Source organism: Talpa europaea (genome assembly GCF_964194135.1).
Source record: "Talpa europaea genome assembly, chromosome: 3".
Classification (NCBI taxonomy): Eukaryota; Metazoa; Chordata; class Mammalia; order Eulipotyphla; family Talpidae; genus Talpa; species Talpa europaea.
Genome location: NC_140069.1, coordinates 80639547 through 80665930, shown reverse-complemented (window position 1 = coordinate 80665930; position 26384 = coordinate 80639547). Strand labels below are relative to the sequence as shown.

Below are 26384 nucleotides of genomic sequence, written 5' to 3'. Positions count from 1 at the left end.
AGCAGTATTAAGAGGAAAATATATAGCAATAAAGACTCACATCAACAACAAGAAAGAACCCAAAGAAACAACCTAATCTCACATCTCAAAGAGCTAGAAAAATAACAACAACAACAACAAAAAAACCCTAAAGCCAGTAGAAGAAAGGAAATAATAAAAATCAAAGCAGAAATAAACAAAATAGAAATTTAAAAAACCATCCAAAAGATCAATGAAACCAAAAGTTGGTTCTTTGAAAAAAATGAACAAAATAGACAAACCTCTAGCCAGGCTCACAAAGGAAAAACAGGAGAAAACACACATAAATAGGATTATAAACGAAAGAGGAGAAATCACAACAGACTCAGTAGAAATCAAAAGAATAATCAGAGATCACTAAGAATACTTACATGCAAACAAATCCAACAACCTAGAAGAGATGGACAAATTCCTAGAATGATATAAGCATCTAAAGCTGGATAAAGAAGAAACAGAAGACCTAAACAGGCCAATTACAAGCAGTGAAATTGAGGCAGTAATCAAAGCACTCCCCCAAAACAAAAGCCCAGGTCCAGATGGCTTCACAAATGAATTCTATCAAACATTCAGCAGTGAATTAGTGCCTATCCTACACAAACTCTTTCAAAAAATTGAAAAGAAGGAATACAACCAAATACGTTCTACAAAGCCAACATTACACTAATACCAAAACCAAACAAAGACAGCACAAAAAAATAAAATTACAGGCCACTCTCCCTAATGAACATGGATGCAAAAATCCTCAACAAAATCCTTGCCAACAGAATCCAACAATGCATCAAAGCGATAATACACCACGATCAAGTGGGATTCATCCCAGGGGCACAAGGATGGTTCAACATATGAAAATTGATCAGCGTAATCCAACACATCAACAAAAAGAAAAATAAAAACCATATGATCATATCAATAGATGCTGAGAAGGCATTCAAAAAAGTCCAACATCCATTTATGATGAAGGCCCTTGAAATTCTCGGGATAGAAGGAACATACCTTACCATGATAAAAGCCATATATGACAAACCCACCGCCAATATTATTCTCAATGGCGAAAAGCTGAAGACCTTTCCTTTAAGATCAGGAACAAGACAAGGATGTCCTCTCTCACCACTGTTCTTCAATATAATACTGGAGGTCCTAGCCAGGGCATAAGACAAGAGAAAGACATACAAGGAATCCAGATAGGGAAAGAAGAAGTAAAGTTGCCACTATTTGCAGATGATAAGATATAAAAAGAGAACCCTAAAAACTCCACAGAAAAACTACTCAAAATAATCAACCAATTCAGTAAAGTAGCAGGATACAAAATCAACACACAAAAATCAGTACCCTTCCTATACACAAACAATAAATCTGAAGAAGAAGAAATCAAGAAAATGATCCCTTTTATAATTGAAACCAAAAATCAAATACTTGGGAATAAGCCTAACAAAAGAGGTGAAAGACCTATACAAAGAAAATTATAAAACACTATTAAAAGAAATAGAAGAAGACACAGAGAAATGGAAAGTCATCCCCTGCTCATGGATTGGAAGAATTAACATAATTAAAATGTCCATCCTACCAAAAGCAATATACAGATTCAACGCTATTCCAATAAAAATCGCAATGACATTCTTCAAGAAATACAACAAATACTGATGAAAATCATATGGAACCACAAAAAAAAAAAAAAAAAAAAAAACACCAATACCAACGCCCTATTGATGAAAACAAAGGAGAAAGGAGGTATCACACTTCCAAACTTGAAGCTATACTACAAAGCCATAATAATTAAAACAGTTTGGTGTTGCAACAAAACAGACACACAGATCAATGGAACCAAATAGAAAGCTCAGAAATAAAACCACACTTATATGGACAACTGATCTTTGACAAAGGAGCAAAGAATATGCAATGGAACATGGACAGTTTGTTCAATAAATGGTTCTGGGAAAACTGGACCACCACATGCGAAAAAATGAAACTAGACCACTAATTTCACTGTGCACAAAAATCAACTCAAAATGGATAAAAGAACTGGACATAAAACCTGAAACCATAAAATGTATAGAGGAAAATATAGGTAAAACACTACAAGACATACATCGCAATAACATCTTTAAAGACTAATCATCCAAAGCAAAGAAAGTCAAGGAAAACATAAGCACCCAGGATTACATCAAACTGAAAAGCTTCTGCACAGCAAAAGAGACATTAACCAAAACAGAGAGACACCCCGCTGACTGGGAAAAAAAATCTTTGCACTCCAGTCAATGGATAAGGGACTGATCACAAAGATATACAAAGAAATCACTCAACAAAAACAAAATAAGCAATCCAGTCAAGAAATGGGCAGAAGAACTTAAAAGACATTTCTCTAAAGAGGAAATGCAAATGGCCAGCAGACATATGAAAAAATGTTCAATATCCCTTATTATCTGGGAAACGCAAATTAAAACAACACTGAGATACCACCTTACACCAGTAAGAATGGCACATATCAAAAAAACAAGCAAACAAATGTTGGCAAGGATGTAGTGAAAAAGGAACTCTCCTACACTGCTGGTAGGAATGCAAACTGGCCCAACCACTGTGGAAAGCTGTCTGGGAGTTCTGCAGTCTACTATGTTTATTGCAGTCTACTATGTTTATTGCAGCACTATTTACAATAGGTAAAACCTGGACACAACCCAAATGCCCAAAAATAGATGACTGGATCAAGAAGATGTGGCATATATACACACTGGAATATTATTCAGCAATCAAAAAAGATAAACTCATGCCATTTGCAGCAACGTGGATGGAACTAGAAGCAATTATGCTCAGTGAAATAAGCCAGAAGGAAAAAGAAAAATATTAGATGGTTTCACTTATAGCAGGAATATAGGGGAAACAAATAAGACATCAGCATAAAAAATAACAACAGTACAAAACATAACAATGCAAAAACAGACAATTATAAATCAGAGACATCCTGCAGGGGAGGAGGAGGGAGAGGGATCAGAAGGAGGGAGGGAGGAGCACAGGGGACTGAGCTGATGGTGCACGGGTGCACTGGTGAAGGAAACTCTATGGGGACGACACCTGAGGGGGTGGGGGGAAGCAAATATTGTTTAAAAATGAACAATGATGTAAAAAAATAAAAACAATATTAAAAAAATAAACTTCCAATTTTAAAATAAAAAAAAGAAATTTAGAAACATAAAAAATGTTCTTTATGTTCAGAGCCAAATTAGCAAATGCAAGTCAAACCACAGGTGATGCTGATATTATGACAAAATATATACCCAAAGGAGTTCAATCATTATCAGAAAACATACATATAGTATATTAAGCTTTGGTGAACCTTATAATAGAAGTAGTAGAAAATACTAAGAAAGCATCAAGGAAAAAACACATGGCTCACAGAAATTGAATTAATATATGTGATACCAGTATGAGGAACCAATTACTATATGAGATATCAAATATGATATAGTCCTTAAATGAATACATGATATTAGAGGCAAAAGATAATCTTATTGTTATTTGGGTGCAAAAAAATCAAAAGATACTAAAGTTAACATTCCCATATTGCTGCAAAATAAATACCCCACCAAATAATCTTTTTCTAAATGAAGTATATTATGTCAATAGAAAAATGTTCTATTCATGTACTGTTACATGTATACAAATGCCCTTTATAAAATATACCAATAAAGAAAAATTCACATCTGCATTTTTCCACTATAATTTTTATTTCAATATTATCTATTTAATAAATATTTTAATACATAAAACTTATCAGGATCACCAAACCTCCAAGCATTTCACTTAAACTTACCTCTAGCATTTCACTTAAACGCACATCTGTTCTTTGCTGGGGAAAAAAAAAGAAATCAAAGGTAAAATCTGTTTCAACCATAAAGTTAAATTTAAATTTTAAAAAATTAATCTTTATATACCAATGTTTTTATAGTTCTCAGAGATTTCAGAAGTCCAATCAGCAACTGACGTTTCCTTTGATTTGCAAGAAGGCCTAAACTAGCTTGAGTAAAACCTTCCTTTGCAATATTCAAATGTCTGCAAAATTGAATAACAAATAATTAAATTTTTTACGTATGAGAATATTATCCACAAACAACATTTAGAAAACTAATGAGATAGTGTCCTGGGTTACTCTTAGAACTGGGAATTCTGACCATAATTTGACAGATTCAGTCAACAGTTCAACCTAAACAAGGAATTACTCAAAGTATTGGGAGTAGACTGGTGCCAATCCTCAAACTATTACTGGCCTACCACAAGAAAAGTACAGAAATCGATAGCTTGCATTTCAAAAACACTTAAAAACTGACAGAATAATTTCATGCTTGATTAATCTAATGATAAAAAATGGAACTGCATTTTGTATGTCTGGTTTTTATTTCATTTTTATGGCATTTTACAAAAATAATTTACCAAAAAAAAAAAAAAGGTGGAAATTTAAAAATGGCCCTTCACCAGTTTTGAGAAGTACTGATGTAACCCATAAAAAAACAGTAATGTTAGCAATCCTTCTGCCCTACTGTGACTTTGCAGGTGCTTCCTTTCACCAACTCTCTCCCTCTGCAGGGCAGCAGCCTCCTGCCTGCCCATGACACGTACCATGCCTGGGTTTCTCTTCATTGACCTCCCTCAGCAGAGGCAGCTCTCCTCAAGACCACTTGCCTATAACCATGCAGACCTCTTTCAGCAAACCTGTCCCTTTCGGAGCAGCTCTTTCTGCCCACTAGTGTCTATGCAAGTGTACTTTACTCTTCTGCCCCTTTTCTAATAAACCTGCTCTTTCAAATATATATATTAAGAAGTAATACTTTAAAACCAAAACTAGATTTAAAGGTATTTTCCACCTATCTTCTTAATATAGTTTAAAAAATGTAATATAAGTTATTAATGAATGGTATTCCAGAAATCATAATTAAAATTAATTATCAATGATCATTTTATTCAAACATTTCAAGAAAAACATTATTTACCAGCTTAAAGAACAAAATATCATCAAATGCAATACCTCCTCCCATTTGTGCAGATAACAGCAGCTAACTGGAGACCTGTCTGTAATGAGGTAACTCTCTCAAGTTCCTATGAAAGATTAACAGTAAGTCATGACTTAGGCACTTTATTTTTTTTTTTTATTCATGTTACTTTAACAAAATTTTAGTGGGTTTCAAAGAAATATCTGCTTGAAAAACCAAGTAGCAACAAAAATACTTGAACTTGAAAATGTTGGGATATTGTCCCAAAAATTATTTCCAATTACTACTTTCAATTGATGTTTAACAATAACATGATAGAATATTTCATCACTATGGCTTATAAGGAAATCTAGACTCAACCTGTTTTAGATAGGCATAAAATATTAATCATATAGCCATTTAAGTGTTCCTACCTAAAAGAACATCACAAAGTAATCTAGGATATGACAAATACAATTTCTGTTGCTAAAAAGCTTTGACAATGAATGCCTTCATTTGAACATTGGTAAATATTCAATAGATGCTGAAGTCTCTGATTTTCTGATGTAAGGTAGATTCAGTGAGAAGTTTCAATTTTACCATATTTCAAAGGCAGATTGTACATCACCATTGAGCAGCCATTATCAATGCTTTGTATGTTACAAAGAACACAGAAGCAATTTTCACTGGTCTTATAAAATTTAGAAAAACCAAAGAAACGACTTTAAAATCAGAAAAACAATACTCCTTCAGTTTGGTAAATGCTTCCAAAGAAGAGGGAAAACACACACAAATACCCCAAATAAAAACACTATGGTGCTTCAGAACTACAGACAAAAGAACATATTAAACCGGGCCTCCCCGGTGGCGCAGCGGTTGAGCGCTGGGTTGGAAGCTGCCCGCGGCCCCTGAGGCGCCGGTTCGATCCCCGGATGCTCCCCGGCCACCGGAGGAGGGTCCCACATGGCGCGCAGACCTCTCCTGCTGCCCGCTGCTCCCCTCAGCAGTGTCCTTCGGTCCTTCTGCCTGCTCTGCTCCCCGCTCTGGTGAATTCTCTCACCCTCCCGCGCTTCTGACTGTACCCAGTGCATGTATAAACAAAACAAACAAACAAACCAGCAAACAAATAAATGAAGCATGCCTCTATTTAAAAAAAAAAAAAAAAAAAGAACATATTAAACCATTTCAGTGTTAGTCATTCAAACATTTTTAAAGTTCTACCACTAAAAATAACAAGTAATATCCTACCTTTACATAAGCAGGCTGTTTTTCAAGGATTAAATCTGCTACTTTTTTAGAGACCTATAAGAACATGCAATCAAACAAAAGGAGGTAAGAGCAAATGTCTCATCCTTCCACATTTTACATTAAAGTTTTTGCAAGAATTTTCCATAGGTTTCCCCAATAACTTCTATAGCAGATATGGGCATGCTATGATCACACATGTCTCTAGGCTACTAAATTAGTAGAAGTATAGCACATAGCACGGTACTTGGTCCTTAACAGAAACTCAGTGAATGATCATTATTACTATTATCGAGTATCATGATTTGATTTAACTAAGTGGACAAAAGTGCGATAATTATTAAAGGTACAAGATTTTCTTTAAAAAGATAAATTTGTTAAGATAAACAACGGTTTAATGAATTTATGAAGACACTATTTGGGAAACAAAGAACAGCCTTGTACTGTTTAGATTCTTTGTGCCATATGAGAAAAACAATAACGTGGTCTTCCACTTCTGAAAAGTTGAAAATGTGATTTTTTTTTTAATTCTATGAAGACAGGCAAAGTTTTTTCAGTAACTCCATTAATGTTAACATATTTGTTAGAATTATAAAGATTTTGAACATGAGGCTTGTATTTCAGGGGTCCCTAAACAGCTTCACTACAGAGATGCTCCAGCTAGCATGTCACAGTTTAGTAAATGCTTGCTCAAGAATAATCAACAACTCTTTCCCAGGTCAACTCAGAATAAAACATTACACACAGGATTAGTCCTTTCACATTTTCTTAATTTTCTTTGAATTTGTAGAGATATGTATAGATTTATATAGATACAAATTGGCATAGGTACACTCAGACACAAGCCCACCTAATTTTACTAAGTTGGCTTTTTTTAATATGTAGATGACACAGTTATTGTTAGTCTGCACTGTACCAAGCAATGTACTAAGTGCTTTTCCTGTATTACCACAATTAGTACCTGTGACAATCTATTGCGATAGATTACATGCTTCCTTCTTTCCCAGATAAGCAATCTTAAAGTATATTAACTTGACCATGATCCCACAGTTAGTAGTTGCAAGACCAGGGATCCAGTGCAGGCTTATCAAATTCCAAAGGTCACTACACTACATGGCCCTCATGATGGGGCTCATTCCCAAGAAAATGTTACCACATAAAAGTACACAGATGGAAGAGTACATAGCAAACATGCTGAACCCAAGAGGAAGCAAAAGATGCCACCATCCACTGAAATCTAATCCTCTAAACGTATAACACATTTTTACTACACAACCCTCTAGCTCTCAAGCCCCTTCCTCATGCTACTGCTGTTACCCATAGGAAGATCCCAGAGCCTAATGAGACTTCTGGGTGTAATACAAAAGAAAGAAAACTTTATCTTCCTTTACTTACCAGATGTATTATTAAAAATTTCCATCTTAAATTCAAATAAATGTATTACTATTGTTACTTTAGTATAAAAAACAGTAAGACAACATACTACCATTATTTAGTAATCTCCTTATAGTATAGTTGGAGATTTATATAGGAATTCAGCCTAAGATGAGGAAAATATGGAATCACATCATTAGAGAAAAATGCAGGCTTAGCCCATCACCTAGCAGATGAAACTAAAGAGATTTATCCAGGTTAATGACTGTGCGACATCACACAACTAAATGGTGAGTAAGATTCAGATTTTCTGAGTCTTAGCCCTATATTTTCTTTGGGCCTATTGTAACTTAAAGTGAAGAAATTTACCCTCTGATAGGAATATTCAATCACAAAACTATAGGTAGGGAAGTCATGCACGCATGACAGGGAGCCTAAATATACTTACTAATCTGAAAAACAGTTCAATATTCTTTGATCACGTTTAGAATTCCAGAGAAATACTCCAAGTTCTAGAAGTAAATCTATTAAGGCAACGTGAGGGAAACTGAATAGGTATTACATTTTGATATAAATTAATCATTTGAGAGAGTCAAAGTCATGATAAATAATAAGATTTGTTTAATATATTAAAATACTAGATAAGCCATAAAACCTCAATTGTTACACCTCTGCTCTATGTCATTTACCATTTTGTCAGAAAGAAAATGTCTTTTTACTTACTGCAGCTTGCTGTTGTTTCAATTTGTCTCTGTACTCTTCCAATTCTTGCAAATTGAGAACAGGAGGGAGCTTCTATAGAAAAAAAGTCCATGAAGAGTTAAAATAAAAGATAACTTGACTCAGTTTCATTTACCTGGACCCCTCTAACTAATTAACTACAATCTGCTCAGACAAAACAGTGCTATATCCCAGTCCCATCCATTCCCCCTACGAGATTCCTGACACAAAAGCATACACGTTTGTTATCCAACTCTGTGGTGATCAATTTCCCCCCTTTACCCTATCCTGCTCTCTTCACTGCCACTGATCTGACCTCTAGGAAATCCCATTACCACTGGGATCCCTGACTCCAGAGCCTGGAGATAACGCTTCCAGGACCTGACATGAAAACATGAGAACATCCCTAAGCCTCATCCCCCTAACCGCCAAACCACAAGTATATACCTACTTGTCTATATGGAACTTAAAACATACTTATCTCTGAAATACCATGAACAGTAACTACAGTGTAACAGTGACAGTTGCTGAAGTACTAGATTATATTGACATTTGGAGGTGAGTATGGAGAAACTAAAAAAATTGCATAGTATTATGTAGGCATGAAACTGGACTCCAAGTCTTAGACAACTGATGGATGAAACTTAAGAATAAGATGGAAGCTGACTGATTTCTATATGTAATAAAGTATGTATTCATATTGCATTTCATTTCATATGAAACCAAATTTTACTATTCTGACTTTTTTTGAAGTTTCTATAAGTTTTCTTTTTGTATGCTCTGTGAATTTTTTTATTATTTTCTATAAATTTTAAATGCCAGTGTTGCAAACATTATGACACAGAGATATAAATATAACACTTGTGTAAGTATACACTTATGACTAAAAATCACAAAGCTTTTATTAACATATTTAGCCAATATAAAATAAGACAGAGGCAGCATACTAATATATTATATGCTAATATTTAAAAACCAAAAATACAACATTTTCTGAATGGTATTCTATAGCTGCACAGTTCATTTAATCACAAAATGGTTGACAAATACCAGTTCTGGCATCAAAAAATATGAAACCCTTAAAAAGTATTCAAATTTCACAAATTCAATCACTGAACAAAATAGACTTTAAATATGGTTTGATCAATTTTTTTTTTTACCTCCAGCTCATATTTAACAATATCAAATGAGTCTGTAGAGAAATACACTTGTTCAATACTATTAATTAGTTCTTGTTCAGCTTGAGGGTCAGTAGGCTGTTCTCGAAGTTCTCGAAATTCCTCCTTTAAGGAAAAAAAAAATCAAAATTAAATTAAATTAAAAGTGAAGAAAATCACAATTAAGCACTTGTTGTTAAAATTCTATTTGCATCAAAGTGAATGACTGTCTTTATACTCAAAAATCTCCCAGGAATATTTGTATCAAGGAGAAAAATTAATTTAAAAACCTTTGGAAAGGGCCTTCCCGGTGGCGCAGCGGTTGAGCGCTGGGTTGCGAAGCTGCCCGCAGCCTCCGCAGCGCCGGTTCGATCCCCGGCTGCTCCCCGGCCACCACCTGAGGAGGGTCCCACATGGCGCGCGGACCTCTCCTGCCGCCCGCTGCTCCCCTCAGCAGTGTACTTCGGTCCTTCTGCCTGCTCTGCTCCCCGCTCTGGCTCTGGTGAATTCTCTCACCCTCCCGTGCTTCTGACTGTACTCAGTGCTTGTATAAATAAATAAATCCCTAACAAACAAACAAATAAATAAATAAATAAATCTTTAAAAAAAAAAAAAAAAAACCTTTGGAAAGTTCTTGGGGAAAACTACTGAAAACTACTCATTCACTAAAGGAAAAACTGGCCAGTTTGAAGATTTAGACTTTATTTTCAATTACTTCTGTGTCAAACCAGTAGCTGAGAGAACTCAGATATTTAAGAAAAAACAATGTAGCTACCTAAAATCTATCAAATATACTCATCATATATATGTTTTCTCCATTTAACAACATCCTAAAATCTGTCTCGCCACAGATAACAAGGAAACAACTCAATGACTTTAGTGTCACCACCAGACCCTAAGTAATGTTTTAAAGCCATAACTTTATATCTTTTCCTGCTGAAAACCTTACTGCTCAGCTAAGAAACACTAGCTATAGAAACAGTTCTGTAATTCTTTGAGGTTTCCATCAGTATACTCATACTGCTAGCAGTGATCTGATTGTGAGCCTACGTATTCTGTATTTGATAAAATGCATTCTTTCCAATTATAGAGAATACTACAAAGTGCTTGACATACAAATCCCTACCCCTAATATCAGCATCCTTGTCCTTGCAATTTCACTGCAAATTGAGTAAGTCTCCAATTAACTGGGAAATTTCAGTGACTCAGATACCCACTCTCTGTCACACTAATTATTCCAGGCATTATTACAGACATAACAATTCACCCATTCAATCTTTTTATTCAAATTAATCTCAGATATATTTAAGTACACAAAAGGAAACAAATATTAAAATCATTTTACCACCATTAAAATAGTTCTTGATGAGTCATCACTAATACACAAAAATTACATGGTCCACAGGACATTTTTTTCCCAAACAATACTCCAGATTTTTCTTTTTGCAAGGCATAGTTTTTCGTTTATAAAAAGCTCCTAGCTTATATATCTTTTAGACTTTAATTTGTATTTTAAATCTGTAAAGTTATTAACTATAAAATTATCTCCTCTTAATAGATTCAAGCTAAACGAAAATATTAGAGCAATAAATCTGAAACTCAAGAGATAGTTAACTGTTTAAATTTAAAATTCCAGTAAATACAAAAAAGAAGGCAAAGTTGTATAAAAGTCAAACCTGCATTATTGAAAGTGCATAGAAAAGAAAATCCCTCTTTTGAACCAAAACTCAACTTATAAACTATATTAACAAAAACGGTCAGCAATGCAGTCACCATGTGTCAGCATGCAAGCACACACTCTGAGGACAGTGAGAAAGCCAGCACCCCAACAGTGGTAGCTATGATCCCTCACGGGCTTATCCACAGCACACTAATCTGTGCAGCACTCTGGACAATAACGCTGAGGAATAGATTTGAGTTAAATCTTTACCACTTGCGGAATATTTTCCAACTAGTCTATCCACAAGCAACCTCCCTATACCTAGTAGAAATTTGAAATGACAGAGACATGAAATGAAAAAAGAGATCAGAAATTCCTGGCAATCTCCTAAAAGGTCCACAGGCATTTGAAATACCAGCTTCAAATGCTGTGCACTGAGGGGGGCATTAAGATCCGAATGAGGGGCCTCCCCGGTGGTGCAGCGGTTGAGCACTGGGTTGCGAAGCTGTCCGCAGCCTCTGCAGCAGTGTATTTTGTCAGTCTGCCTGTTCTGTTCCCCGCTCTGGCTCTGGTGAATTCTCTCACTCTCCTGCGCTTCAGACTGTACCCAGTGCTTGTATAAATAAATAAATAAATAAATAAATAAATAAATAAATAAATAAATAGATAAATCTTAAAAAAAAAAATTCCAAATGAGGATACAGCAATACCTCCCTAGCAATTTCACAGCACCACTAGACCCCTAGCAAATGAACGTAGCTGGTACCATTAAAAAAAAAAAAAAAAAGTTTAATGAAGATTATAAAAAGCTATGGAGCCAAATGAAAAATGAAATAGATTGCAATGAATAAGCATTTTTTATCTTCAATATATAAATGCCAATAGCATCTATGGCCAAGCTTAGGTTCTCCACATACTGCCTACTTGATTGACCTGAAGGTAAAGACACTTAGGTTTTAGTTGCACTTAGTTGCAACCCTGCTATTAACCTTGGGCAACTTACTTAGTCTCTCCATGCCTCATTTTTTTCACTTGCAAAGGACACACACACTCAAATTCCAAAGTTATTAAGAATGTCAAAGGGAAAACATGATTTCACTTATAAATATCTCACAAGTGTACATTTCACAAATGTGATGAACCTGTAAAAAGAATACAATCTGTATATGTATATAAAAGGTCAAATGCCATTCCTTCCTAAGGAACTAAGCAATTATATCACAGAAAGCAGACAAACTCATATAATTTCAAAGAACTGACATGTAATACTTGACACTCTAAATGTAAGTAACCTGGACTAAGGAGAAGGATAAACCCAAGAAAGGCAGAAAAAGAAATGCAGCACACAAAGAATCCAGTCCAAAACAAATGCCCAACACTACATTCCCATAAAATACCCTCTCCTTTCAAACAACTCAGTGGCTCCTGGGTGAAAACATGCAGCTGAACTCATTCAAATTCCATTCTGACTAGACTCCCAAGCACAGCACTCCTTTTAATCCCACCGCACTTGTAGGCTGTAAGATTCTGCTTCTTGCCTAATCAATCTTTAAATGTTTCGCTCCTGTTAGTGCTGCCTGCTCAATCGGATTACACATTTCCTGTGAACTGAGATTTCTCCTTACTTGCTATCATTATACTACATGGAGCCAAGGCATACTGTAAATAATCACTGTTCAAACCAAAATTAATGTGTATAGTGAACTGTATAAATATATATATGTGAGTGTTGTGTGTGTATATATATATATTTATAAACAAAGGTAAGGAAAAAACAGTAAGTTGTTTTGATTGTTAACATTTTTCCAAAAACTCTTAATAAAAGATTTCTTTCTTCTAACGAAAATTAACAATGATTGTTAAATTATTTCAGTGATATTTTTATGAATGTAAAGTAGAAAAACAGAAACAGAATGTATATTCTTAACACAATTACTCCCTAACTTTCTCTCTATATGAACTGGTTTCCTATGATCAGAGATGTATAAAATACGTAATTCTTCATTTACGACAGGATCAGTTTGCAGGCCAATATACATGTATGAGACAAAATTTTACATAACCAAAATGAACAAAAGATTTCCTACAAAAAAACTTAAAAGCAAAATAAGGGGAAGAAAAAAAAATGAAACTTCACACCATATTAAAACACATGGGGTTTGGAATGAAATATTTCAGTCTTACAAACTACTGCTAATTACATGTAAAACATTTTTAAAAGATTTTTACCTTTACATAAATTTAATGCGACATAGTAAGTAACTTATACATATTGTCATCAACATCAAAGGCTGTGTAAAACTTTAGAATTCAAAAATAATTTCCGAAAACTACCAACCAGCAAATGTGCCACAACCTGCCTGCCCATGGTAATTAAACACACCAAATATAAGGAAAATGTGCATCAATGTCAACCCAGATGGGAAAAAAAATGAAAGAAAATTACAGTTAAGGAGATGACTTTCATTGTAACAAAGGAGTAAAAAACAAAAGTACACAAGGCAAAATGAACAAAAAAAAAATTAAATCTCCTTATTATCATTAGGAAATAGCCTGCTCGCTTTCAAAACTCTATTACTGACTTATGCCAGTCAAATTATATATATATCAAGTTAGCAATCAAATTTTTTAATTTCCTACTATGTAAAAATTCCCCATACTAGAGTGAATATAGAAACAAAGATGAGTAGAATACAGCTCTTCCCTCAAATAGTAGCTTAAACAATAACAGGGGTCAAACGAATAAACAATGACTATGGGAGGAAGAACATGAGAAACAAAATCATATGACATCAACATTTGGGGGGCAATATTTAACCGGCATCTCACCCATGGAGATACCAGATTAGGTAAAACTTCTAATTTGAGCAATCTAGGGGAATATATTTACAAATACAAAGCAAAGTGTAAATGAAATACAGTGTAGTGGTAAAGTATACCACAGGTTAAGCAATGGGGTATAGGGCTCCTTGGAGGGTAGAAAATATCATGGGGGAAGGTCTGCATGTATATAGGAAGCAAAGAAATGCAACAATTGAGATCTCTGGAAATCCAGTATGTTTTTTATATATACATACACATATATACATATTCTGTATTCTTCCTTTACTAAAAATTCTTCCAAGAACTTTATTCTTCCTACACTAAAAATACCTTTACACATATCCCTTTGTCATATGCTATATCAAAAAATTAACATAAAAATTCCTTATTTTCTTAACATAATCAAGCAAGATTATGTTTAGAAAGTAGTACGCAACAAAATCATTCAATATTCTAGAGGCTGTCTTTTCCAGTAGTCACAACACCTTGTAAATCTACAAATAAAACTATTTTTATTTTGACCAATATTGAAATAAAGTGACATGACTATACACATAAAAATGTCCATCAAAAATGTAATTATGAAAAGTGAAGAAAGCCAATAACAATAGAAATTTCAGTCAAAACTTTGATTTTCAGCCAAGTCATTTTTCCTCTAAATATTACAACACAAGATTTTATGAAAACTGGAAGTTCAAGTCTATAAAACAATTGGAGCTCTCAAATGTTAGCTGTTATAAAACATTCCAGTACATGCATGGTTTCTAAAGAACTAGGCTGTAACTTCACAAGGCAATTTACCACTTAAGAGTTCATCTCTTAAGGGAATGTATTCAAGTTTAAGAGATGGGGGAAAGACTACCAATTTTGCATTTAACTACTACTTTCAAATTATATAAAATAGGGGGTCCCTGCTGGCACAGGGGTTAAAGTCTCCTCTCTATCGAGCTATCGCCAGCCACTGCATATGAGTTTGATCCTGTGCCAGGGAGCTAGCCCACATGGCAGAGCAGACCTTTCCTGTCTCACCCGCTGCTCCCCTCAGCAGTGTATTTCAGTAGATTGACCTGTTCTGCTCCCCGTCCTGTCTCTAGTGAATCCTCTCAACCTCCCCTACACTTGTGGCCTACACCCCAGTTCTTATATGCATAAATAAAAATAAATCTTTTCAAAATTATATAAAATAGACACTACTAAAAATTCCAACCCAAGTTCAGGGTCTTTCATGTTTTTACTTTTATAAGTATACAAAGTTCGTGAAGACAGCTTATCAATTGTCCTTGCTATCACTAAACTCAATATTCTTTTTAATTTTGAAAATAATTTAACTGAAGTTTAAACCCATGGTATAGCTTGAAAACTCATAATCTTCAGCAGTTATTTATCCAAAAAAAAGGATAAATGTAAAATCTTCCAGTCACAGGTCAGTTTTTAAAACCCACAGAAAATATATAGAATAAAAAATGAAACCCAAACCAACTTCTCTTTCCATATTTAGCTTAGTAGACCAGAATTCACATTATATAGTTGAATGGCAGAATGTACTATGTTGGGAGGAAGTGAGGGAGAAAAGAAGAAATTTTTGTAGAGTGTGAATTTTGACTTGCCAAAACAAATCTCAAAGGCATTTTTTTTTCACTATTTACATTTCTTCACCATTCAACAGAAAAAAAGTATTCTATGATAGTAAATTATAAAAACAAAGTCAATCTTAAAGTTAGATTACATCACAACTCCAACTGAGAGCAAAAAAAAAAGTTCATCAACCAAAATCTATATAGAGCTAAAAGGGAAAACATAAACATGAAGTTTTCAAAATATCAATTAATACTATAAAAACCATAAATCACTTAACAAATGTTGGTTTTCTGTTTCCAAATGAAAAAGGATTCGAGACCACAGATACCCTAAAACCATACATGGAAATTTTTAATGAATTGCCAGATGTCTGACTGTGTGAGGAAATAGCACATTTTCTTAAAATCCCACAGAACAACAATAATAATCCATCAAAGCAGCCAGTTCATCAGTTTGTGTTTGTGCATTTTAAATAAAAGATAGCTTTTAAAGTCTACATGTTTTTCTTCAGGCTTCCATTGCCATCTAGTGGAACACTGGCAAGGTTACAACCTGAAGGAAGGTTTACGCAAAATGATTTATAGATTTTTATAAAAGATTATAAAATGACATTATTTTAATCCAGCTTAATAAGACATTTAAGTGATAAAAAATGTATCTTATTCACTTTCTATATAATAACAGTGTTCCAAATACACACACGTGATTTCTTAAAATAGATCAGGAAAATATTTTAATTCCCAGAAATTTATTGAATTATTAACATTTACTAAAATCACAAAGCTAGAAAGCAAACTTTCATATTTAAATCTTAGTCAAATATCTTACTTACATCTCTAAAGTTGTATTTTCAAAAGCAATTTCCTAAATTTATTTCCACGAAAAGGGAAACAATAAAAACAGCAGCTTTGAAAACATGTTTTTTTTTTGAAGCTGTCTTTAAATATTTTCAACTTCAGTGAACAGCATCAAGCCATACGTCACATGTTTGTCCTTTTAGAATATAATGCTGAAGAAGACACCTCGCAAATTGAAGTACAAAGAGGAAAATACAGAATCTAAGTCTTTTTTTTTTTTTTTGCATAGAAGAACTGCGGTGCAGAGGTTGAGAGGATTCACCAGAGACAGAGTGGGGAACAGACAGGTATATCTAGTGAAATTCACTGCTAAGGGGAGCAGCAGGTGAAACACAAAGGTCTGCCACACCGTATGTGGGTTACCTCCCTGCCCAGGGATGAAACTCAGGCCTTAGCAATGTTAGCATTGAGAGTTAACCCCTGGGCCCCTAGGGAAGCACCAGTATCTTAAGTCTTAATTTTGTTTCAATTTTCATATATCTAATCAGACCCTCTCTCTAAAAGAATAAAAAATGCTATCTATTCTGAGACAAAAAAGATCATAACACTTTCAATTCCAGGGCTTACAAACTGATATTTCTCATGACTTTGCCTTCTACAGCCAATAAAATTCTCAGTCCTAAATTCTAATTTTAAAATGCTTCTCATATTAAATCCTTTTCCTTCTAAAACTTATATTCTTATCTTCCTAATTGGTATCTTACTGGCCAGGATTTCCAATTAAAAAAAAAAAATCCACTTGTCTTGCCAGAGGGGAAGGGGCTAGAACAAAGTAGGGAGTGAGCACACAAGACTATGGAGATGACTGTGGAGACTATTGGTGCTTTGGTGACAGATATGGGGTAGTTAACAACACCTGAAGAGAGTGATCCCATAATTCTAAGACACAAACAATGTTGTAAACCAATGTTAAAATTAGACAAGAAAAATCCACTTGTATACTAGTTATCCTTCTAAAAAACTTATCACCAACTCTAGAAGACCCTGACTCTAAAACCCTTCTAAGTATATTCCTAATCCTTTCTTAGCTGCACTATCACTGTGCATACCTCAGTATAGACCTCTATTGCACTTGTACTACTCTGCATTATTTTTGGTTGTTTCTCCCACTTAGATTGAGGTAGGAATAAAGATTTGTAGCTCTTTGCATCTTCAAAACTCAGTAATTACCCGAATGGATAAACTACTAAATAGTCTGTAGAATGCTTTTTATGATTTGTCACGAGAGAGTTAAAAATCTCAAAGCATCTGAAGCCAAGAGAAGCATAATTTCATTAATGGTTAAAAAAAAAACACAGCTAAATATTGATAGTTACTAGTGCCAAAAAAAACCCTAAATGACTTTTCAGGTCCATGTTTACAGTCCCTCTTGATACCACCAGGAGAAAACAATAGTCTTAAATGATATGTAATTGTAAATTAAAATTTTTTACCCCAATCACCAAAGCTAAAAATGTCTCCTAGTCATAAACTTCAATACTATTCTTGTCAAATAGAGATACCAATATGCCTTCTAAAAATCTGCTCAATACATTGTTTAGAATGTATATTTTTATAACATATCACTCCTACAAAAACTATAACATAGAAAATATAAAATATTAGAGCCAAAAGGACTCTTAAATATCATCTAATAAAATCACATCTTTACACACGTAGAAACTGAGTCACAAAGCAACTGAAATGATTTTCCTTTAATAAGCAAAATGGTTAAGTTAATCTTTGAGCCTACTCTCTGGATTCTAATTCTAGGACCCTTTCCACATGCTTTCATAAAGCTCTGGAAACAAAACTCTATTGTTGGTATGTGGTTTTAGTATTTTTTTATTAAGGAATATTAAGAAGTCAAGTCAAATCCACTTATCTTACTTCACAGAAGTAACTTAAACATTAGAAAACAATCTGCCCAAACTCCCTTTATTTGAAGAGAAAAAAGAGCCAACAAGAAATTTTATAATAACATGTGTATCTCCTATACAGAGAAACCCAGAAAGTTCTCATACATTTATTTTTTTAAAGAGGCTCGCTCATCAATTTTGCACTGATTCTGAACATCCAATGCAATCTAATTCAAGACATGCTCATAATTCATGATAATCTTTTCTTAAGTCAAAGAAATAAAATGACTTGCTAATTGGGATCTAAAATTTTTTCTTCATTCCCAATTTTATTACATTCAATAATCTTTTATAACATATACTATCACATACTATTCATATACTTCTTTAAGGTTTTTGTTAGAAGCACTTTACACAAAAGGGTTTGTTAACTGTATCATATTTAAAGAATATGTTTGGATTTGACCTAAATTAAAAGCTAAGCACTAAAAAACAAAGTTCACTTTAGGGGGTAAGGCACCTCCAAGAGGTAGGAAATCAACCTTCTAAGCAGCTGCTAACACTGAGGTGTGACAAGAGGATTTATGATCGCTGATAAAGAGAAAGAAGACTTATGTATTAAGATGCCAGACACAGAAGACAAACAGTAGTTTCAAATGTGATCCTTAAATTAAAAAATCACAAGAGCAGACATTCAGAAGTACAAGCTTTGATCTGTGATGAAGCTGCTATTCACAGAGACAGTTCCAAGTGCAACACCCCAGAGGGAGAAGCAGCAGGGATTTATTTATTTAACAATGGCTAATAATTCTCCTGAAGGGAAGCCAGCTAGTTTCGAATAACATCTATTAAATTTGTAAACTGAGAAATTCACATGACTATCAGGGGATTTAAATCTAGGCTATCTCCAATTTTGTATAAGTTTTGCTTTAGCTACTTATTCAAAAATCTCTGCTCCATAACAGAAACGTAATTAACCATGATTTTTGGCTCAGAGTGTTACAGCACAGAAAGCAAATTATTTCATTTCATTTCTCCAAATTACGGCGGGTAAATCAATATGTTTCATATGTATATGTAACTGCTTTCAGGCTAAGAATTTGATACAATAATAATCTCTAAATTTATCAATTTCATGTTTTCTGCTTTACTATAACACACCATACTGCATCCCAATGAGCAATGAAAGCAAAAACAAACCCCAAGCCTACTGTGTTATAAAAATTTACCTAGCTTATCATAACCATCTGCCTGCAGGAAGGAAAAGCTTCTGTGAATCAATTATTATCTAAAGGCAATAACATTTTCTTAAGGAAGTGAAAAGTCATGCTCACACAAGCAGATCAATACCTTTCCAGGGACTCGGAGATTCTCAATGACACCCAGATCACTGAGGCTCTCTGGAGGGCTTTTCAGACCCTAAAAAAACAGATTAAAAAAAATTTTAATTTGTGCTGCAGAACAATTAAATGATATTTAATAAAACAGAAATCACCATTTTAGAAAGAGATTTTCTTGCTTTAAAGTCTATAGAAATATGTTCTAAAAACAATCATCACATAATACATTCAGTACTACTATTGAATTAAGTTAAGTCGTACTTTTTTGTATTTGAAAATAAACATTATGTAGCACCTTCATGATTAATGGTTCAAGTCTAATTTAACTATGATTTAAAAGCAACCAAAAGAAACTTGGGTGACAAAACGCATTGTATAAAAGCACTTATCTATTACTAATCATTATCAAGTTCACCCAATAAATACACATGTTGCTCTCAGTGATACACACCTGAAACTTACTGAATGCTGTAATGTTTCAATAAAAAGTTCAAGTTATGAGTCACAAATATGATATACAAGTCCACAGATTTTTAAATACTAGTAACTGCTTAATTAATACATAAGTAATCCCTTGATTTTACCTGTTATTTCCCATCAATACCCAATTTACACTGCATAATTAAATCTGCTTTCTACTTTTTTTTTAGCTCATAGGTACCTGGGACAGTCTATATTCATTCCAACTGAGGGATTCTGAGTCTCATTTGTACCAGGGAAAATGATGAAGACAGAGAGAACTGACCAATTTAAATTTCCTTTGAAAGTCCATTTTTAAAAAACAGGCTAGTCAGAGGAGACACCTAAAATCCCTGTAATACTAGGCTGTAAGCAAAAGTGGCAGAGACGAGATTAATGCTATAGTTTTCATCTTTAGGTGCCCTACATTGGCCCTTTGGTGTCCTTGGGAAACAAAATACATGTTACATTTAGGTTGGTTATTAAAGACTTAGAGAACTTGCTTATTTTTAAATTATAAGAGGTATGCATTTTATCTTCTCTATTATAAAATACCACCTCACATTCCAAAATTTTTTATGACAGGTGTTCTGCCACACCACCAAGTCTTCACAGAATACTCCCACCTAGCCTTCTGCATCTCTCTCACACATGCACACACACACCCACATGCACACGCACATGCACACGCATACACGCCCCACCCTCTAAGGAAACCATACTTCACTGTCAGAGTTAACTTCTGTTTGAAGTTTTTCTAGATCCCTATGCTTCAAAGTACCCATTATTTCTCTGTATGACCCCATGCATGAATCAGATCCATCAATAACACCATGGGGAATTTTTTTGAACATAAGATTCCCAGGTCCCACCACAGATCTAATGAGTAGGTGTTTTTGGATTATAATCAGGAATTGCACTTTAACAAGCAACCCTGGTGAGTCATATAATCACCAATGTTTCAGAAACCCAGCTAAATATTTTCCTCTGCCAAAGTAGAGTTTTAAATATTAAATATATTTATCTTTCTCTCCCAGATTAAGTCCCAAGAGAAAAGAGAGGCCATGTGTGTTTTGCCTCTGGGCAATGGCTAGCAAATTTCCAGGAATAGCATAATCATCAAAGAAATGAGTAAATTAATCAGTGGACACCCTGGTCAAGGTCCAATCTCTAACTAATTAGAACATTGTTCTCAAGGGAACATAAAATTGACTTTAAAATGAAGTTTCTGGGGAAGTTTGCTAGAATAAGAATAGCATACCAAGGACTGATGTCTTAAAATAAGTGAGGAAATATCAGTTTGTAACTACTCTGCCTGTTTGTTCTTCTGGGTCCCACTTTGTCACCAGTAGTCATCAGACATCTACAGCATCAAAAGTATTTGTAAAGAAGGCAAAGTTGGGTTATAAAACTAAATTTCTATATACATTATATACGCACAGTACATACATACATACACATATTCATATGAAGTAAAATTTCATAAATTAATTCAAAATCACAACCGCTAAAATATTTTTAATGTAATTGTCATGCCTTTTAAATAAAAAATTTTTAAGTGTAAATTTGTTTAACCAATCTAACAGAAATTTTGGAGGAATGTATCATGTATAATGTTCTCTTTTCTAAGAAACCAATGCTTGAAATGTAAATAAATGACTGATATACACCAATATCTATAAAAAGGCATTACCTCCAAATTAGTCACCACACACAATAATAGGCTACTAATGTATGGCAACTTCCCAACAAACGTGCAAAATAAAAGCAATAAAAACTGGAAACCCTATCTATATATCAGTAACTGCAGTAAGTCAAGGAATGGGCTGTGTGGTCTTGGACAACCGACCTAACCTGCCTATCATTATATTCTAATGATGATGACAATAACTCAGAGGCTGTAACAAGGAGTAAAGGAGATAATGTATGTAAGAGGCCATAAATAGTGTCTGGTACATGATAACCATTCTTCAAGTGTAAACTATCATTCTGAATATTACTGTGACCACAGAGAAATACTTTTCTATTATCTTATCAAAACAGAAATGAGAATTACATAAATGTCTTAGAGCAAAACACCTGATAACCACCTGCATTTTAGGATTATAGATCTTAAACCCTTTGGTTAACAATTTTATAAATTTCTAACAAATATTAACTCATCATCTTTATTTTTATCTTTAACTGTCTAAAGCAGGAAGTCATGATCATACTATAATCTGCCTTTATTAAATTGAAACCTTCACTGAAATCACTAAACATTTAATTTTCTTGTTTTTGGTTTTTGTTTCCATAGTTTTCCATTTACATTCATACAAAATTCAGCATAATTAACGACTGCCTCTGCACTTTCTTTGCCCAGATCAGATTAACATTTCAGACTATTTCTGTTATATCTACGTGAGTCCTTAGAGCCTATTTCTGAGACTTCACAAAAAGTGTGGTTGTCACTGATAACCTCTATGCTACCCAATCCAAAGGCTCATTCTCACCGTGCTTGACCCATCTTCGGCATTTAATCCACTCTGTGACTCCCTCTTGTAATATTCCTTACTTGACTTCCAGGACTCACTCCCTATCCTCTCTTCCTCCCAAGCATTTATCACTATGTCTGCTTTAGTAATTGTCTGTTTTGTTCACTCATGCATCCCCCAGACTTAGAATAGTGCCTGGCACATAGTACTCAATAAACATTTGTTAAATGAACTGAACTGAAAGAAAAGAATGAATCTCACCTAAGAAAGCTAACAAAGTCTACCCTCCCAGTCTTTCTCAAAAATGCCTGCTTCATAGAACTAAATTTTGCATCTCTCTAGATTAATAATATATTATTAGCATAATTTGCAATCAAAAAAAGAAGTATTTTGTGTATATGTATTTGTAATATACTATAGATTCCCATAACAAACAGTATTAAAGAAAATCTTAAATTTAACTTTAGGAGACACCCTAATTTCATACTTCATGGATTCACCAACTGTGTATTAATTGTGGTCAGATGTGTGGAAGCAGTCACAAACATACATAACATCGATACCTTAAAAAAATGTGTAAAACTCCCAATTTACCTAACTTTTATGTAATATAGCTCATTTTTCACATGTTCTTGAAATTGTTTTTTCATCCCAACTAAGTAGATTTGACTGTACCAGTCCTGACTGATGCTGAAGAGTTATCATGTTCAACACAGTTTCATTACATTTAGGAGACATAAACCTGGACTTTTATATTTTCTTCTGTCTCATTCATTACAAAATACAACTAAAAAATAAATCAAACAAAGTTGCTATACAACAATGTTGATGTTTACTAACTATACTGAAATACACAGTGAACCTGAGAAAGTACTTAACTTAGCTGATGTACACAAATCCAAAAAGGCAGTTTAAGAGTATTAATGATGTAATAGACAAAAGTAAATATCATCTTAAAAAGTAAACAAATACCCAAAATCTTCTACTGCTTGAAGAACTGCAATAACCTGCTTCCAGTTTTCCTGCTTTCCCACTATCAATGTAGCCAGAGATGTTTATGATTAAGCACTACCTTGACAAGGTACACAAACTGTATTAACTGCTTTATCTATTTTCACCATACCATATAAATATCACCACTAGGTCAATCCCACGAGGTACATGTTATCATTCCTCTTTTAAAGATATACAATCAAGGGCCTCCCCGGTGGCACAGCAGTTGAGCGCTGGGTTGTGAAGCTGCTCGCAGCCTCTGCAGTGCCGGTTAGATCCCCAGCTGCTCCCCAGCCACCGGAGGAGGGTCCCACATGGCGCGCAGACTTCTCCTGCCGCCCGCTGCTCCCCTCAGCAGTGTACTTCGGTCCTTCTACCTGCTCTGCTCCCCGCTCTGGCTCTGGTGAATTCTCTCACCCTCCTGCACTTCTGACTGTACACAGTGCTTGTATAAACAAATAAAATAAATCTTTTAAAAAAAATAAAAATAAAAATAAAAAAATAAAGATATACAATCAAGGGCATCCCTGGTGGTGCAGGGGTTAAAGACAGTGCTTACAATCTATCGCCAGCCACTGCAGCACCAGTTCAATCCCCACGCTGGCCAAGGAGCTACCCACATGGCGCAGCAGATCTCTCCTGTCTTGCCTGCTGCTCCCTTCAGCAGTGTATTTCAGTAGATTTTTTTTAAAAGATTTTATTTATTGATACATGCAAGAACTGGGGTACAGGCCAGAGGTGTAGGGGGGGGAGTGAGAGGGTTCACCAGGAAGAGAGTAGGGAACAGAACAGGCATTGACTGAAATACACTGTTGAGGGGAGCAGCAGGTAAGTCTATTGTGCCTATTTCAGTAGATCTGCCTGTTCTGCTCCCCATTCTGTCTCTGGTGAACTCTTTTACCTCCCCCACACCTCTGGCCTACACCCCAGTTCTTACATGAATAAATAAATAAATCTTTAAAAAAATAAATACATAGAATCATGCTAAAAAAAAAGTTAGGAGACTTCCTCTAGGTCACACTGCTACTACAGGATGGAGTGGAACCCAATCATTCTCCAGTAAGAAGCAGTACTCAACACCAGTACTTTTAACAAAAGTGAGGGATCACTAAGTACTATCCACTTACTGAAATCTTTTTTGTAATTCACAGACTATTTATTCTATGTCCATGACAATAATATGTGCCAAGCATTTTAGTCATATAGGGCTTACTTATTGTTCCCCGGAATCTAATATTTGTAACCTGTTCAGATACCTCTCAAATTCTGAATTCTAAAAGAAGAAGTTTGTATTCTTTTTTTATCAACAACAACAACAAAACTGGAAGCATTCGTCACATGATTATCCAATAGGCTCAAAACCATGCTGACTTAAAACTAAATTATCCGGGCCTCCCCGGTGGCGCAGCGGTTGAGCGCTGGGTTGCGAAACTGCGCGCGGCCTCTGCGGCGCCGGTTCGATCCCCGGCTGCTCCCCGGCCACCAGAGGCGGGTCCCACATGGCGTGCAGACCTCTCCTGCCGCCCGCTGCTCCCCTCAGCAGTGTACTTCGGTCCTTCTGCCTGCTCTGCTCCCCGCTCTGGCTCTGGTGAATTCTCTCACCCTCCCGCGCTTCTGACTGTACCCAGTGCATGTATAAACAAAACAAACAAACCAGCAAGCAAATAAATAAAGCATGCCTCTATAAAAAAAAAAAAAACTAAATTATCCTTCTCTCATATTAAAACAATAAAGAATTAACATTTCTAGTGAAATATTAGTTGAAGGTAAAATCAAATCATGATAAATAATTACAAAAAAAGGAGTTTTCTCCCACTCCTTGCTTGAAGGAAGCTGAAGCAGTATTAAGAAGTCACTAACATTTATGAAAGGGGATAGGAAATAACCAAATTACCGTACTGGGGCGGAGAGGGGTGCGTTGAATAAAAGACAATTATTTTTCCTTGACAATAATTTTTTTAAGTAACATTTTTTAATGTAGCATTTCACAAAGAATTTTCATACATTAGCTTATTGATGAACCTCATAATAACTGCGAGATAAAATTAACAAAGTAAAAATACTAGGTATTGGCATGTTCACAGCGGAAACTTAAGCTACAAGATTTGGGAACTTCTTAAAGGCATAATGCCACCAATTCTGTCTTTAGGTTATCCGGGTTGTTTTGTTTTCACTTTTCCCAGGTCATCGCTATTGCACAGAGCTCGCTGCCATCTCCAAGCCACCTGGTCAAAGAAGACAGACAGCTTGGATGAGGGGACCCTTGCAAGACAACTGAGCTTGTCACTGGAAAGATGGCAATGAGGAAGGAGGGGAGACAAAGATAGCTTCTGACTCACTCACTGTCTTTGTCTAAAGGAATGTTTCTGGGACGCCGCTACCCTCTCCAGCAAAACTCCGATTTTGTAGGCTAAGGTGAGTTTTCAAGGGTTTGTCCTAGCGTCCCCAGCCCCTAACACCTGCCACCACCTATAACTTAAGTCTCTACCCGCCGCGGCCCAGGGACAGAACAACTCGGCTCCTCTCCAGCGGCTATGAAAAAGGACTTTGCTCCATTCGCCGCGACTTACCTGTCGGGTCATAAGAGATTTGATTTTTTGCATGTCGAAATCGTGAGGGGATATCCTGCCACAAAGAACTAACAAATCACACCGAAACACCACATAGCTGGACCCAACAGAAGGCAGCCATAGTGAGCGGTCACGTGGAGCTATGACCAGGGTCACCCTTCCCTGTTCTGGGCATGCTGGGAACTGTAGTCTTCCGGTTGCGGCCGGTACCTGTAGTGGAGGAGAAAGGGTAGTGCGGGCACTACATTTCCCAGCAAGCAAAACAAAGGGCGCCTCAGTTAAGCCGGCAAATCTTGTTGCTTTGAGGTACCACGGCTTTA

General features: G+C 35.2%; 1 protein-coding gene across 2 annotated transcripts in view; it reads right to left on the bottom strand.

Annotated features, from left to right (window-relative positions):
• Positions 1 to 26097, bottom strand: part of VPS50 (VPS50 subunit of EARP/GARPII complex) — a gene marked incomplete at both ends in the record, with an annotated part of 120673 nt that extends 94576 nt beyond the window's left edge. The window contains 8 exons of one of the 2 annotated variants that reach the window (XM_084230838.1): positions 3824 to 3859; positions 3945 to 4062; positions 5033 to 5103; positions 6225 to 6278; positions 8319 to 8390; positions 9476 to 9598; positions 19579 to 19647; positions 26065 to 26097. In XM_084230838.1, coding sequence (XP_084086964.1) covers positions 3824 to 3859; positions 3945 to 4062; positions 5033 to 5103; positions 6225 to 6278; positions 8319 to 8390; positions 9476 to 9598; positions 19579 to 19647; positions 26065 to 26097 — 576 coding nt within the window. The remainder of the gene's footprint in view (positions 1 to 3823; positions 3860 to 3944; positions 4063 to 5032; positions 5104 to 6224; positions 6279 to 8318; positions 8391 to 9475; positions 9599 to 19578; positions 19648 to 26064) is intronic. The other variant, XM_084230839.1, reaches the window with a different exon arrangement.
• Positions 26098 to 26384: the final 287 nt, after the last annotated feature.